Below are 17,825 nucleotides of genomic sequence, written 5' to 3'. Positions count from 1 at the left end.
TAATTCAGTCACGAAATACAAAGTACAGCTGTGATGCAAGCAATAATTTACAGTCTTTAAATTTGTTGGTATGGGACCAATACGGAAATAAATATTACAAATTATACAGTCCTAATATTTTAACAATTACTGAAGTCACACCGTGCTAGTATTTTCGTAGCCTATACATTAATAACTGGCGAATCAACACCACCTACAACTCGCTTATGAGCACAACACATGTGACCATTTCACTGGCACTTCCTAAGTCTATCACATTAGTAACTGCCAAATATATGATTAAGTCACAGCAGTAAAAATCGTATTCCACATTTCGGTAGGCTAAATAAAATAAAAGAAGTAAAATTACGCTTTTTGAATGAGAAGAAGAATTGTCATTTTATTTAACGAAATAATGTGTGTACTGGAGTTCATTATCACAGCTATCACTGGTGGTATTTCAAACATCTTGTCCAGAACATGCTACATAAGATAGCAATACTCATTTAACACACTTTAACATCCCAAAGTTTTATGCAGCATAATTTTCAAATGTAAAATATATAATGTATGCCCAAATTGGGATTAATGCCGCTTGAAAACTATATAACTTACTGATTTGTTGCAAAACTCAAATAATAATTGTTTCCTTTTTCACACCTCAAGCACCATGTTTATCACTTATACAATTATTGTAAGACATACTGTTATTTTTATCATATACATATAACATCATTTGTGTATGCTGATTAACATTCATCAATACCCTGTCTAATATTGCACATCAATAACTATATCCTTCTCATTATGAAATAACTCATCCAGACAATTAACAGTATGAATTACAATTAAGTATTATACTGCTTACATTCTAACATAAATTTTTCTTCATACAAAATCTCATGATTAATATTAATTCTGTTAATACATTACAACCTCAGTTATCCAAATCCATAATAACGTGATAACAATGATTCATATCTCACAGCTTAAATTAAATGAATAAATAGTTAGTTCGTATTATTTCAAACGTATTTTGTGTCGTCTTTAACATTACTAGTAAGAAATGATTTCCTTAAGACACAGATCTGTGTGTACCCACATTTTTTTTTTTTTTTTTTTTCTTTTCTTTTTTTCTTTTTTTTACAAAATATGAACAAATTTTACCTCGAATGATCTGTAAAGTTTCTGTTTTTCTTCCGAAAATATGGTGATGTTATGACATGAGAATTGAGTTATAAAGCAGTGCGTATTTATTCCAACTACAGATTGCTATTTTACACATACGACTTCAAACTTGTCTCAAATTTCAAACATCTTATATTACCAGTTTGGGAGTTTATAAAAAGTATGTTGGTCTTGGTTTTATTAATCACTTGACAAAACTGTTTCTTGCTTTGTTTAGCTATAGCAAGCATGTCACATGATTAATTTGATTCAGATGATACATATGTTACAGATGAATAGAAAGAGGGAGAAAGAAGGGAATGATGGGCCTTCTGCCCAAAATAGAGGTCATTAATGATAACTGATTCTGGAGCAAACTTTCAGTCTTCTTTCATCTCAAGTATCATCATATCGTGACAATACTTATTATTAGGTGGGTTCTTATCAAGATAAATTATTGTCAGATCCTAGTGAAATCCTACTTCTGATTGTGAAATTATTTTCACAATTTCTATTGGATGATTTTCATGATTAAGGGGAAAAATGTATTAAAATACTGTTACAGACATTGATTAACATCATGAAACGTTAATCTTTATAGTTCGAAATATTTTTTGATGCAATTTAAAAATAATCAGTGTTAGAGAGTATTCTTTCTTTAGGAAAAGTTAAATTTCTAAAACAGAATGAAATGTTAACTATTACATAGCATTCAGCTTGGCTCCTGGCTGTGAAGACGTGAATCAAGTGATCAGTGTCATTATTGATCTATAACCTCTCGCGTATTTTTATTGACAACTTTAATTAATAATATCATGCACACAATTATATTTTTATTTCATAATGAGTACTAACCTATATTATAAATAGACTGAGGATTTATATGCACTAAAATTTTTAAAATAAGCTATGGAACACTTCAGTACACTTTTAATGAGAGATTGAGATAGATTGTAACTATACTTTTACTTTTAAAAATTCTGATAACAAATAAGAAGGTGAAGAAACACGTAAGTTAATACAAGCTTGTAAGTTACGTTGAAAATGAACATTCAACGTGATAGGATGTAACTGGGGCAAACTAAAAAAGGGACCCTTTAAGATTCCCAATACTTACAAGGAAAGTATCAACCCTTACAGGTCGACATCTACCTTGAAATTTCCTCACAGAAGTGGTCTGATGTAAGGAAGTCATATACAATAAAATTACTTGCCAGTTTTAACTGCGATGGCAACCTAGTGTGCAGAGCAGTTGGACATCTCTGCTTGAATGGAGTGGAGCGAGGTGTGGAGTATGAATGCACTGCACATGGAGACATGGCACATATCTCACTACCACCACTAGCTTTCAGTCAGTGATAAAAGAATAACAGAATGACTAATGTTAATTGAATGGTGAAAACACAAATTCTTCTTACACCATGCACAATGTATAGGCACCTTATTTTCACACTGTTTTTTATTGGTTTCCGTACAATATTTTAAAGGCACTGCGAACTCAGGAGGTCGGTCCGTCGTGTATCTGCTTGCAAACTAAGAATATTTTATCATTTTTCGGAATCTTGGAGATGAAAATTGAAAGTGTATGAAAGATTGTAATTTCAGAATGCTGTCTCTATGCAAAGCCCCTTCGTGAATGTTATCTGATATAATTACTTTCGTTAGCAGTGATACAGAGCTTTCCACTGCCGAAAAAAGAACTTGTCGAGTGGTTGGATTTGTTTGGTAGTGCCAGGAGGAATTTAAAATAATTCTATGGTCTTGCCTGAAGGAATATTTTCAAGACAAGTCGTGTCACTGTATGACTTCCAGGAATCGAAAAGTAGGGCATAGTTGTCTTCAGAGTATGGGAAGAACGCTTCCGCAAACCATTACTTGAGCTCTCTTTTTGCCATTTTCCCTGATTTTGTTGCAGTGACGACAATGTTGTTAGCTTTAAACAACTTCTTAGTGACTGTGGGTCGAAAAGTTCCTGTAACTGATAAATATCTCCCTGCCAGTTTGAAGAAATTCCTCCACAGCCTTATTAATTTTGTCGTCATATACATGGGAGCAGGATACGAATTTAGTTATTTTCCTGCTCTGAATTTTGTGCGTTTTCTTGAAGATCCAAGCATGAGACGCTGAGAAATCTTTATTTTATATATTCAGACCTCGAGCAATTTCCAAGGCCCATAATGGCAAGTCTTCATCACATTTTGCTTAGCTCTTCTATCTTCCTCAAAACGAGAATAAAAGTTTCTCGTACAACATTTTCCTATGTTCCAGCTGATTTAGTGGCACAACAGGCAATTGTTTCCTCCATAAATAAAGTGTTGTTCCATTAACAACAAACGAAAATTTTTATGGACATGTGAAAAGAACTTTGCTTCTTGCCACCTTCATTCAGGCAGAAATTAACAGCTTTTCTCTTATAAGCATTGCTTATGTTGACAATGTTTTTAACAGGACTAAGAACGTAACTCGAACCAGAGGATTTGCAAGGTGACTCACTTGTATGTAAGTTACCTCAAAAACTCTCCTCATAATGCTCAACACCCATATAATTAGTTCCTATAAGTTCTGTAATATACCGACCCATTTCCTTCTCTTTCGTGTTTATATTCCTGATAGAAGAAAAATCTCTTTCATGGAAATAATTCGACACAAACTCAACGATATTAATTGGATTTAGAATCTCTCACTCAGGGGAACACATTGTGACTGTTTCCTTTATTTCTTAACATCGCTCACAGCATCACAGTCTTCTTTATTTTATGCAGGAAATCAGTACAAGTCAATAAGGAGCATATATGTAGTCTATGTTCTCATGGCCCTCTCACCCAACTTTCCACGCGAGCTTGTAGAGTCTCCTTATATTGTCAGGGCTGTCTAATCCAGCCAGTAAGCAGTAATATTATTTCCCTGTATTTTAAATGCGTCATTTGGCGCTCAATTTTAGTGCTTTGCATTTAAAATTGGCAGGAAATGTTTTTGGATATGGCCTTCTTGTATCACATCGTTTCTGTGAGACAAATTTCAAGACAGTTCCCTCATGCATTGGTTGATACTTCACTTGTTAGTCCAGAGTTCATCTACTCCAACACAGATGCTACTTTCTGCAAATGACTTAGACCACTATTTTTATGGAAAACTGTAAATTTTTTAGAGAATTTCTTCATGTTCCTTTCAGTCTGTCTTCTGCATCTTCAACTACCACCAAGGAGTCAAGGAGAGGTAGACCCCTGGTCTCCAGTTTTTCAATGGTCTTAGGCAGAAACGAGTAATGAGCTACTAGGAATTCCAAGCTCTCCTGCAGACAAAGTGAATCAGTGCCCTGCCCTCTATAGTTATTTACTGGAACTTAAAAGCCAGCTATTCATAGTCATCTTTTTCTGAATTGCGAATAAGCTGTTTCTTAACTTTTTCTTGGGTTCTGGCTCAAACCAAGTGCATAACAACCAAACATACAGTATAATAATAATAATAATAATAATAATAATAATAATAATAATAATAATAATAATAATGATTTATTTTAGCTGGCAGAGTTAAGGCCATAAGGCCTTCTCTTCCACTCAACCAGCAAAAAGTGTATATACATATGCATGAACTTACAAAGAATTCAACAATTTGATTAAGTGAGAGTTACATGTATACAAGAGTTATATACGAATTAAACAACAAAATACTATGAACTATTAATTAGACACTGAAATAAACTGTGTAGCAGAATTAAGCTAAAATACATAGAATGTTAATATATTTCAAATAATATTAGATAATAGAAAGAGATTATTATGAGACAATTTTGAAAATACAGCTCTATCAGGATGATGTCTAAAGAATGAAGTAACAATGTAGCTAGTGATAGTTTAAATCAGTAAGATTGGAGTGAAATGCTAATAAGGTTATCTTTTAAGCTGTTTTTGAAGGTGTTTATAGTCTTGCAGCCTCTAATACTTTGTGGCAAGGAATTCCATTGACGCGAGGTGGATACTGTAAAAGATGATGAATAACAAGATGTTCTATGAAGAGGTATACTTAGCGTGCCACAGATAAGTGATCTGGTATTTACATCGTGGTTAGAGTATATATATATATATATATACAGATAGATAGGAGAAACGAGACGAAAGGTAATTTGGTGTTGAGGTGTGCAGAATTCGATAGAGTAAAGACAAAGAGTGTAAAATTCTGCGTTCTTTAAGTCAGAGCCACAAAAGACTTGTGAAGGACGGTGATATTTGATCATATCATCGGATGTTGCACATGTATCTGACGCACATATTCTGAGCTCGCTGTAACTTGACTGACAATGTAACTTGACTGGAATGTTTGGACATGCGCATGAGTCATGAATTCCTTGAATATGGTTGTGACAATCAACCATCATATTTCAATGAATATTTTAAAGTTTCACCATAAAAATGTATGAAAAACGTGAAAAAATGACAAAGTGGGAAATTATGTGCAATATTAAACTAAAATATGCATTTACCATCAGAACTGTTGAAATATGCACAATATGTAAAGTAAATTTTTGGTCTTATTCGATTATTTTTCATTTGATACACAAAGATAATATGAGTATATCTTAAATATGGCATCATTAAAAACATTTTATTTTCATGTAATTTCTCGGTCTAGTTATACTCATAGGAGTTGTTCAGAGTGATGTCCCTCTGCATTCACACATTTCCAACATTGTTATTCACATCCATAAAAAAAGAGTATACAGGAATAATCTCACATTGTAGAGGAACTTAGCGGCAATGTAAGGAGATAAATTGCAAATATTACATAAATAGAACGTCTGTGTGTGAAAAAAATTTCATCAAAAGATGTCAGCAATATGTGACTGCAGATGGACATCATTTTGAACAACTCCTATAACACAGGTTAGTACTCATTATGAAATAAAAATATAACTTAATTGCATATCATTAATCAAAATTATGAATAAAAATACGCGAGAGGTTATGGATTGATAATGGCGCAATTTACACTGGCCATGCAAGTAATATGTCTGATGTGCGTGTTCCCAGCTGGAAGCAAGCTGAATGCTCTATACTTTTTACCATGAAACAAAATGACACATTTAAATAATTTTGTTTATGTAAAAACGTGCCAATCCTAGTGACTATTCCTTTGTTTAAAAATTAACAGTATAGATTCCTGATCAGCTGAAAAAAGTTAAAAAGGCACAATCTTAACCCGATGTAGTTTAATAAGCTACAGGAATTCTCTCTAAAATAAGTGTATATGTTCAACAATATTGTAGATACAAATTTTTCTTTCTAACCTATGTACGTTTATACAGTCACTATCTAGCTACACTAGAATACAAAGAATATTCCATTACTAACTACCTAAGTCTTATTCCTATCGCATTCAAACAGTAGTGGAGAGACTCCAGAGAACCGCAGTCTTTTTTTTTTTTTTTTTTGAATGAGAGAACTGTATTTCAGAACACATCTCTTTGAAAACTTTCCTTCTTGATAGGGTGTAGTTATTAAAATATTTTAGACATTCAACAAAATGTGAAATTTAAATTATAAAGCGCTTTCCTACCCTGATGGTGAAGACATTAAAATATAAAGTTATAATTAAAACTTTACTATTTTAGCACAAATAGATTATAGACTAGACAGTCTTGCAAAAATACATATAGACTGGATTATGTTTCTGATAGTAAATGTGTAACTATCACTTTAATTGAATGCACATTTTAAATAACTGATAAACGTTTTAGGAACAAATGAATGCTTCTGGATTAAAATAAAATTGTTGTTTTTCTTTAATGCATAGGCTAAAATGTAGAGAGTAAAAACTAGAGGGCACAAATAATTAAAATTAAAGTGCCTCTATTTCTCCCTTGTATCAGAGTGAATTTTTTAATGCGAAACTGATAGAAAGGTTATATATACTGTAGTAGGCAGATACATATTTATAAACTGAACAAAAGGTTATTAAGTTACAGTTTGTTTTTTTACAGAGGGAATGTTTCCACTGTTTTTTAAATCGCCAATCCCTCTCTATCTCAAGACAAATAGAATGTTGAAAAACTAACTACAGGTACTCTTTATTTTAACTTAGTATCTTAATTTATGACTTATGAAGTGTTCCGTTACTAAATCAGTCCACATTTCAATGTATGCTGTTACTGTACTAAGAGATTCAATAATAATGGTGGTGGTGGTGGTGGTGGTGGTGGTGGTGGTGGTGGTGGTGGTGGTGGTGGTGGTGGTGATGATATGAAAATAAGAAAACAAAGATACTATAGATATTAAACACCTAATGCAAGCTTACATTAACACTATATGATCATCTTCAATCATAGCATAGCATAGCATAGCATACAGGTTTTAAATGTAAAGACATCTTCCTGTACTCGAATTTTAAACAATTAAAATTTTCTTCTCCATTCTGTAATCCTTTGAGGAGTCCACTGCAAAAGGGAACTATGCCACATCAGCCATAAAGGCAAACAATAAGACTTATATGAAAAGAGCCGTATCAGGAATATTTTAATGATTAAGGTAACAATTTTATTTTTTAAAACACATCATAATAAACTTATAAATCTAAGAAAAGATTTATTAAAAAATTTAAAGGAGTCCATTGAGGTCAGAATCACTAACAAACTTCAACTATGTATAAATATAGGAGGTGGAAGAACAAATATTACTTTAATTTGCCTATGAATTAAAGATATCCTCCAGTTATTCGAATATTAACATTAGCAAGTTTTCAGAAACATGAAATGATTGATACTTACTTACTTACTTATGGCTTTTAAGGAACCCAGAGGTTCATTGCTGCCCTCACATAAGCCCGTCATAGGTCCTTATCCTGAGCAAGATTAATCCAGTCCCTACCATCATATCTCACCTCCCTCAAATCCATTTTAATATTATCCTCCCATCTACGTCTCGGCCTACCCAAAGGTCTTATTCCCTTCGGCTTTCCAACTAACACTCTATATGCATTTCTGGATTCGCCCATATGTGCCACATGCCCTGCCCATCTCAAACGTCTGGATTTACTGTTCCTAATTATGTTGGGTAAAGAATACAATGCGTGCAGTTCTGCGTTGTGTAACTTATTATGCAAAATTACAATATTTTAGTTTTGTATGTAAATTTAAAATTCTTAATTTGACAAGTATTGCAACACATTAAATGTCTTCAACATCTTCTACAGTGGATGCACTATCTTTTGAAGAGTTTGACTTTAAGTTTTTATAAACATTGTGATGCACTGGTGGAATATATGGTTAATATGGAAATGAGGTCCTAATTCCAAGAATTTGGAAACCCGAAATCTTACTATTGGTGGGCACATTCCCTCTGTATAAAAACAGACTAATTACAATAATTTAGACCAGAAAAAATAGAAAGGCCTGAATATGCCGAACATTGGCCAATAAGCAAGCCAAGTTTAGTCCTTTCATCTTTACATGCAAAAGTTAAATTATATATCCGTATATCTTACATTGATTGGACACTAACACTATATAATTTACATAGGAAATTCCATTTTGGCATGAGGTGTATCATCTTCGAACAAACTTCATTTTTTACATCTTATTTATGAAACATTTTCTCTTAAATCTTCATATTATTATGCTATAACTTATAAGTAATATTTAAATGGTTTTTCTTCTATTTGAAGGTTTCTACTTAGTTAAATGTTTTGACACGAAAGGATAAAATCCAAGATGGAATGGTAGAGAACATTTCATTATTTACCGTACTTGCTGAGAGACAGGCGGAAATGATACAAACAAATTATTCTACTTTGTGCTTATAAAGCATTAACTACTGTTAGATTGAGCAAGATTTTGATAACTGTGGTTGTATTGTAAACAGATTTACTTTCAACTACAGTACTATAATGGCAAAGACTCCATTACTGTACTTTGGCAGTGAATGAGATTTCTCATATTTGTCATACACACCAATACTAGCTTCCTCTTCTTCTTCTTTTTCCCAGCGGCAGTAGCAGGTACAGATATTGGACCAAATTGTTGCCACCTTTATACGAGTGTCCACAAAAGACGAAGGAGACATGGATTATTTCTCATTGGCTGTGGTGGTTGCTGTGGCTGCTGCTCCTGCTGTAGTTGTGGAAGTTTCTCCAACCATTTCTGTCAAGACTCGTTGTCTTTTATTGGATTCTTTCTCACCTAATGAACACACAATTACTGGCATTATTTACACATTGCATATATATTAGAACAAAGCATAAAGACACATTTTGTTGACACACTGTTTGCATCAGTTTCTCTTTATACCTCCCATATCTGTATTCTGATCTCAGAATTTATGTAGAAGATTTGATGTTATATGTACCTTGGTAACTGGCTTTATTGAATGTGAACTTTTGCTGCTGTTTCATTATCCGAAGAAATTTCAATTGAATATTGTAAAATAGCCAAAGGTTTCTTCTAATATTATACTAAAATGATTCGTTTGATCACAAAAATAAAAATAAGAAAGGGAAAATGTAATGGCATAAAAATTCATTGTGCATTATGTAAATAGGCCTGTCTGCTTCGTTGTGTCAGCTATGAAAGGGAAAAAAAACTGAAATAATGATTGGAGTGAAATTGTATTCTGAATTTATGTCATCTTCGTCCTCCCCCTCCTTTTCTTCATTATCTTTCAAAGATTAAGTCATCAAGGCTTGTTCTGGTCTCATGAATTTGAATTAAAATTATTCTCTCCAATCGTTCTCTTGGTCTGCCAATATTTATTTTGTCTTTTGATTCATAATCTAATATTATTTTTGGTACATGATTTTTTTTAACTTACTGTATGTATGTCATCATCTGATTTTCATGAAAGTATGTGACAGAAGTATAATTTCATATAAAGCGTTTTACAATAGAACAATACAACATGAAGCTTCTATCTTTAAATAGTGTTCAAAGTTTAGGAATGAAGATTATTTTTCTTTAAAAAATGTTTATAACTGGCAGACAGCTTAGCTTACTGGATAGAGTAATTAGATAATCTAAGAGAGTATGGATTCAATCCCACTCAATCGAAAGATTCTTCTCTTTGTTAGACTAGATTTCGGACTCAATCAGCCTCTTATCAGATGGGTACCAAATTGGATGGTGAGGAGGTTCTTTCTGTAAGGTTGGGTGCAGATCGATATAGAAAAGCTGCTTTTGTTAGGAGCAGTTTTGCTTAAACATGGTTTCGTGTGGTTTAAGATATGACTGGCGAACACATAGCAAGCAAAAAGCAAAATTCTATCAGTTGTATTAATTAGTACTTTTGCAAGTATTGATTTTAATAAAGGAATGAGATTATATTTTATCTTTTCTTTCATTCTTCTGCTTTCATCAGGCTAAACATATAATAATGAAGAGTAATTGATTTGCAATATAACAAATATAGTATAATGAGTGGAAGAAGCTGTCATAGCAAAGAATCACATTGAAATGGTTTGTTACAAAACTGTTAAGAAATATTTATTACTTCGATAGAGTTAGCTGGGAAATCCATGTTGTCGTGTATGCTTCCATGTTCTAAAATAAATAATTTTATTGTTTCATACTTATAGATCAGTACTGATTATTCGAGAGGACAGCAGAATACCCTTTTATATCATATCACATATTTCATTTTTCGGAAAATAATTTTCATAAAAGATCGTCACTTAATGGCTTCTAGGATACTAGATGACTGGTCCAAAATTTTTCCTTGAAGATTTACAGTACGTTCCAAAAGCAGAATAATTTAAAAGTAAACTTCAACAAAGAGAAAAATTAAAAGTTGCTACATCATTTTTTAATTTCTTGCAGAAGTGGCATAGTTGATAACTGAAGCTATGTCATAATCACTGCCTGCTGGATCAAAGTTATTTTGCTGCTAGGTGGCAGATAGTGTACACCGCTATTACTGATAACATTAATAGTGGTGTGCATTAAGTCACTGCCTGCCACCTAGGAGCTACTCACGCATAAGCGCTGATTAAGCAGGCAGTGTCAGCAGCCATAGGATGAGATCCAGCAGGCAATGATCAGAATACAAAGACAGTATAACAGCTACTGCTTTATAACTGACTTTTAGGCCTATTTTAAGTAATTGTACATACTCGTACCCGTAATTTGTCTTCTTTTCCTTAATAATGGTGAATTCATCATTTTTGTTTTCTGAATATTTACGAGGTTCATCCAGGAAGTAAGTTCCAATGGCCGATAAACAAAACAAAAACATTAATAAGAAAGAAATATTTATTACACTATTTACAGAGATTCACTGGCTACTTCTCAACAGTCATCACTGTTATTGAGGCATTTATCGTACCAGTGCACCAACATTTGTATACCCGTGTCTTAGGAGTCTGTCGTCAACATCTGGTGCCATGTAGTCACTGCCGTCTGTACTTCAGCGTAATTGTGGAAACGTTTTCCTGCCAGAAAACGCTTCATGAGATGGAAGAGATGAAAGTCACTTGGTGTGAGGTCGGGGCTGTAGGGTGGATGGTCGAAGATCTGCCATCCAAACTGAAGCAACAGATTCCATGTGGTGTTGGCTGTATGAGGTCGTGTATTGTCGTGCAAAAGCATAATGCCTCTTGTCAGCATTTCACGTCTCTTGTACTGGATCGCCCTCCTCAGATTTTGGAATGTCTGATGATACCGTTCAGCATTAACGGTCTCTCCTCGCTGTAAAAACTCGCACATGAGGACACCACGTCAATCCCAGAAGACAATGCACATGATTTTTTTTTTACATATTGTCTGCTTGAAATTGGTCCTCGCAGGTGAACCTCTATGCTGTCAATGCATGGATTGTTTTTTTGTTTCTGGTGTGGCATGTGACACCCATGTTTCATCCCCAGTGACAACATTGTCGAGAAACTCGTCACCTTTCTCTGTATACTGCTGGAGGAATGTCAATGCTGCAGACAGACATTTCTTTTGTGTTCATCTGTCAGCTGCTTTGGCACTCATCTTGCACACACTTTCCGAAAACCAAGCCACCGGGAAACGATTTCATGAAGCAGTGACTGAGACATCTGGGGGAATTGACCAGAGAGTTCCGAAATTGTGAAGTGCCAGTTCTGCAAACCTGCTTGCCGTACACTTTCCACCAGTTCTGGTATCACCAGGGACGGTTGGTCACTATGGTCTTCATCGTGCACATTGGTTCAGCCTTCAGTGAACTGCCTGCACCATCGTCTGACCATACTGTCGCTCATAATGTCGGGTCCATAGACGTTGCACAATTGGCGGTGGATCTCTGCTGGAGATTACTTCTGAGCCTGCAGAAATCGGATAACTGCACGAATCTCGCAGTTTGAGGGATACAATATCAGTACAGCCATTTTGAAACTGCACTGCATTATTCCCACATATCCCCTCTCTACTGCTCCACATGCGCATTCCCGTCCAACTACTGCAATTGGAACTTACTTCCTCGATGAACCTCGTATATGACTAATTAATATATTAAAGTAATAAAGGGTATCTCAATAGCAATATTTAGAAGTGAGATTTAATATTCAATTACATACCTCCCTTTCCCTATCATTGAACAACTTTCAGCGAAAAGATAATGTGCTTTCTTAATTGAGAAAGTTGCCTTTATAATTACTCCTGATAAATATGACATGTTTAAGATCTTCTCTCTCAAAATCATATATTTACCTGCCTGTCTTCGTTTCTACCTAATAACGCAAGGTCTATCATGTAGGAGATAATGAAAAGTGCTAGATTATAAATTGCGAGATGGCTTTCACTAGCATGCTCTCTGTACACAATTACGTAATAATTATCTGGCTGATCCGAAAGTTATTGGTAAGGGGAAATACATTTAAAGATGATCACTAGACATCGGCTCTAATAATGAAGAATGGCACCATGTGTATTAGAAGGATGTTCAGGCCTGGTTCACGAGACTCCGAAATCTAACAATCATTTGGACTGGAGCATGCGTTAAGTAAACCTCGAGCTGACGTGTAAGTAGCAGTTAAGAACATTAACACAATATTGTTAGTACTTTGTTTCGATACTGTTAACAATCGTAACTCCCACTTACATGTCAGCATGCAGTTTACTAGATGCATTCTCCAGTCCATCGAACTCATTTCTCTGGTACAGTACCAGGTTTTGGAGTTTTGTGAACCAGACCTAAAAAGCTCTACAATGGACACCACATCCACTCCAAAACACTGGATACATCCGTAACTTTTAGTGCCCGAATATTCATTGTCTAATGACCACATAAACACAGTTCTGTTTCTTTAAACAGGGAAGAAGGTTAAATTATGAACATTTCACTTCTGAAAATAGTAAATATTTCATACGATTAAAATTAATAAATATTTATTTACACATTCTTAGTTACAATATTTCACTACACATATCAATATTCATTATGATGTTCATTGTTCATAATTATTTAAAACATTTCTTTTTGCATGCCACTATAGACGATTTCATACAAAAAGAAATTTTCTTTCCAGCTTCTCAAGTTTAGAGTAATGGAGAAAGGGAAGAACATGTACAATAATGAACATGTACCAGAATAAGAATCTACACACAATACCGACAGGAAACATTTTACTAGTAATCTCGGTACAAAAATTTTTCTCGTCTGAGAATAATAAATAGACTTAAGTTATTGCCGTGAAAGCTATAATAATTTTGACCTGGCATGTGAATATGTATGAGCGGAAAATTTAAGAAGCTGAAAAAAATACTGAGTACTTGTATCAGGGACATTAATGGAAGGGAATGTAAAAAGAATTTAATAAATGTGGATGACTTACACACAATCACATAGCACATAGAATGTAAAGATAGTAATATCATATAACACAATTTTAATTGTCAACTACATTCGTCTAAGAAGTTTTGAGACAAATTTCTGCAGGAATAAGGTCAACAATATTCATCAGTTGATGTCATAACCATTGTACATCAGAGGAGCTTTGATAGACTAATGCTTGCCAAAAGTTGACCTAGCTATCTCCTTTCCCCTAGTACAAGTCAACACAAAGATTGAAATACAGTTAAATTACTTTAAAACATTTCCAGTCTTATTCATTATTTTAATTATTCCTCTATTTAGCAACAACTCTCGCCTTGGCGATTATTTTAAAACATCTCTTATTTCTATGCATAAATTGACAATAGTCAATATTCATGTTTTAATTTGTTTTTGCTTCTAGATAAAGTGCAAATAAAAAATGAATCTTATGCTAGTCAGTGCCGGTACTAATATTTAATATTAGGAAGATTTGACATGACCAGTAACAATTTATCCTCGAAAGAGTTTCAATGAAATGAGGCCTAAGAAAGCAGGGTTGACCACTCGAATTTAAAATGTTGGTGTCATCAGTGTCAACACTGTTATGCAGAATTTCTTGGCTGAGGAAATCGACTGACTATATTAAGTAATTTGGCTGCTAGCAAATGTTTACATTTCTTTCTAGTTTGATAGATACGTGGTTTTTTAGGAATGCGCAGAAAATTCACAGTAAAACAAGAACACACATTAGGAAAAATTTTAATCGGTTATTTTACGATGCTGCATCAACTATGTGTTCATATAGTATCAATAGAATTGGTGGCAGTAAAATGGTGTTTAATGAGAAGTCCGGGGATTTATCCATGATTACTTGACATTTACATTACACTTAGGGGAAATCTCTGAAGAAACCAATCACATAATGAGTCCAAGTGGGATTTGAATCCACAACTGAGTTCAGCCTTGGAGAGCAAACCTCCCTTGCTAACCACTAGAAGACTCCAGTGGATCCTGGAAGTTAATGCCTCATTAATTGAGCTGACAATGGTAGTCAAATCATCTCCCTAGTCGAGACATTCCATGTACCAACTTGTGGAGTTCAAAGACTGTGTTTTCCATGGCTTATGAATTCAAAGTTGTTCTGTATGTGGATATTTTGCAGGCCTATGTTGTTTCTGACAATATACAGGAGCAGAGAGTGATGGTTAGTGATGATCTCAGACTATTTTTTCAGAGAAATTGCAGAGAGAACTAAATAATAATAATAATAATAATAATGGTTTACTTTGTTGTACACCATAGGATAATTTTTATGGTAATACTTTGCACTTATATTTTTAGGCATATTATTATTATTATTGTTATTATTATTATTATTATTATTATTATTATTATTATTATTATTATTTATTGCCTTATGTATGTATCATGCTTTGCTAAGGGGAGACCATTTCATTATTGTTTCGACGTTAATAAACTAACAATGTTTAGACCTTAGCAGATAGACAATTATAAAAAAAAAATTAGCTGCCCACACTATAGAGTATTCCACGTTAAGAAAAAAGCATTGGTTTTATGGGCCTTGCCTAGTACATTGTAGAAGCTATGTGGTAGATAGGCGTTTCTATGGCAACTGATCATTTGATAGAACAGCCCCATATGCTCAATTCTTTTTTCTTAACGTGAAATCCTCTATAAATTGTAAGAATGTAAAAACTTACTTGGAATGTTGCACCAAGAAACAGCGGCACATATTTGGAGAGAGTAGTACAATTGCCATTCTCTGTGAAACTCTACCGTGCTATGAGGAATGCAAAGTTGAGCACACTCACTGCACTGTACCATCTGAGTAAGCATTATATTACTCAAAGTCGGACCCTACTGCATTTTTCGATATTCTTTTACTATAGCTTTTATTTCGTAATCATGCAGTTAGCTTGGACACCTAATTTTTATATTTGTTTATCTACTGTAAAGATTAACAGTTTCATTATAAGTAAAATAATAATTAGCATGTCTAGTCAGAGACGGATTTGAAGCTTTGGCTGCTCTAGTCTACAAAATGTGTGTTACCCTTTTTGTGAAGCAATCATATTCTAGATTAACTATTGAAGCTTTCCTGGCGACGTGATAATTCGAAATTTTCTCGGGCTTCCAGCCAGGTCATAAGTTGGTGATCCACCAACGTTTCGAGGATGTTCATCTTCCTCATCTTCAGGGTTAAATGATATCTGGGGGTACCCATCTCCTTAATTTATAGTGCCAGAGGGAGGAGTCAGCCGAGGAGTTGTGCGCCGATTGGCTGTTATTAGTGCGGACCGTGGCGAGAACGCCAATCGGCGCACAGCTCCTCGGCTGACTCCTCCTTCTGGCACTATAAATTAAGGAGATGGGTACCCCCAGATATCATTTAACCCTGAAGATGAGGAAGATGAACATCCTCGAAACGTCGGTGGATCACCAACTTATGACCTGGCTGGAAGCCCGAGAAAATTTCGAATTATATTCTAGATTGAAAATTTTGTTGAGAGGTAAGGCAATTTAAAAATTATTAATTTATAACAATGTTTACTACATTAATGTGTGGATTTAACAATAAATGAACACATAAACTTGTTTTTAAGGTTGTTTGGTGTCACTGGTAAAGTATGAAAAAATTAAAGAATTTGGTCCTTTTTATTTCAGTAAGAACTTTAAAGCTGTTTTATTTATATGTTTAATCATTATGCAGATAAGCATATACTGCAGTACATAATTGATAAACTACATTCATTCATTCATAGTGTTCTATCCAAAGGCAGTCCTTCACTGCAAACCCATCTTTCTCCAATGTTTCCTATTTTCTGCTTTCCTCTTTGTCTCCACAAATGATCCATATATCTTAATGTCGTCTATCATCTGATATCTTCCTCTGTCCCGAACTCTTCGTCAGTTCACTATTCTTTCCAGTGCATTCTTCAGTAAGCAGTTTCTTCTCAGCCAGTGACTCAACCTTTTTCTCTTCCTGATCAATTTCAGCATCATTCTTTCTTCACCCACTCTTTCCAACACAGCTTCATTTCTTATTCTATCTGTCCACTTCACACGTTCCATTCTTCTCCATATCCACATTTCAAATGCTTCTATTTGCAGTTTTTCTTGGGAAAGGTAAATTCGGTAACTTCCCATTGCTTTCTGCACACTACTTTCTCTTTTGCATCTTAAAAAGATCTCAGGGAGCCCCAGCGTGGAGATGAGTAAAGTGGACTTAATTAGGCCCTCTGGACTTCACTGAAATTCACCACAAGGGTTAAACATAGTTCTATCACGATTTTTGACCCGATCAGACTAGGAACTCCCAAAATAAACTACAGTACCACCATAATAGATGTATATGTGCACCAGCACTGCAATATTACCTTGGACCAAAAGATCTAAATTATCACCTTTTGAAGTCTTGACTTTTGATTAGGAATGATCTCAACACTTCTGCCTAGATATTAAGAATAGCTAGAGCATTAAATCTGTCCTTACTTATTTTTTTATGTAAGTACGTAGTTCTTAACTCACCGTAAACAAAAAAAAGCTATGCTCATCACAGCAATTATTCCTCAATTCAAGTGTCAGGCAATAATGAGGGGCTAGATTTCTCCTTTTACAGGTATTCCATCGGTGTTTGGACTGTATAATCATTGAGACAATCATTCGTCCTCTGTGCAAACTAAGCTGTTATAACAAACGTAAAAATGCTCTTTAAAATTTCTGCTCTTAAAATTTAGTGCTTTACGCTGTAGCCTACTTAACTTATTGATAAATCCTCCTCTGTGTATAGTATGTGTTTATACACAATCTTGATCTATGAGAGACTGTCGCTATTGTTTATGCTCATGTACATATATACAGTAAGATGTTATCAGGTGTGACTGTATCGTTAACAGGCTAGCC

At 34.3% G+C, this 17,825-nt stretch overlaps 1 protein-coding gene across 1 annotated transcript in view; it reads right to left on the bottom strand.

Moving 5' to 3' along the window:
* Positions 1-9,134: 9,134 nt before the first annotated feature.
* The window catches only part of LOC138713411 (kelch-like protein 12), a 53,536-nt gene continuing 44,845 nt past the window's right edge, over positions 9,135-17,825 (bottom strand). Inside the window, exon 12 of the mRNA XM_069845495.1 lies at positions 9,135-9,316. Within this exon, the coding sequence (XP_069701596.1) occupies positions 9,281-9,316 (36 nt within the window). The 3' untranslated portion in view covers positions 9,135-9,280. The remainder of the gene's footprint in view (positions 9,317-17,825) is intronic.

Source organism: Periplaneta americana, chromosome 14 (assembly GCF_040183065.1).
Source record: "Periplaneta americana isolate PAMFEO1 chromosome 14, P.americana_PAMFEO1_priV1, whole genome shotgun sequence".
Taxonomy (NCBI): Eukaryota; Metazoa; Arthropoda; class Insecta; order Blattodea; family Blattidae; genus Periplaneta; species Periplaneta americana.
Note: the sequence above shows the minus strand (reverse complement) of the source record. Positions and strands in the feature narration are given on the sequence as shown.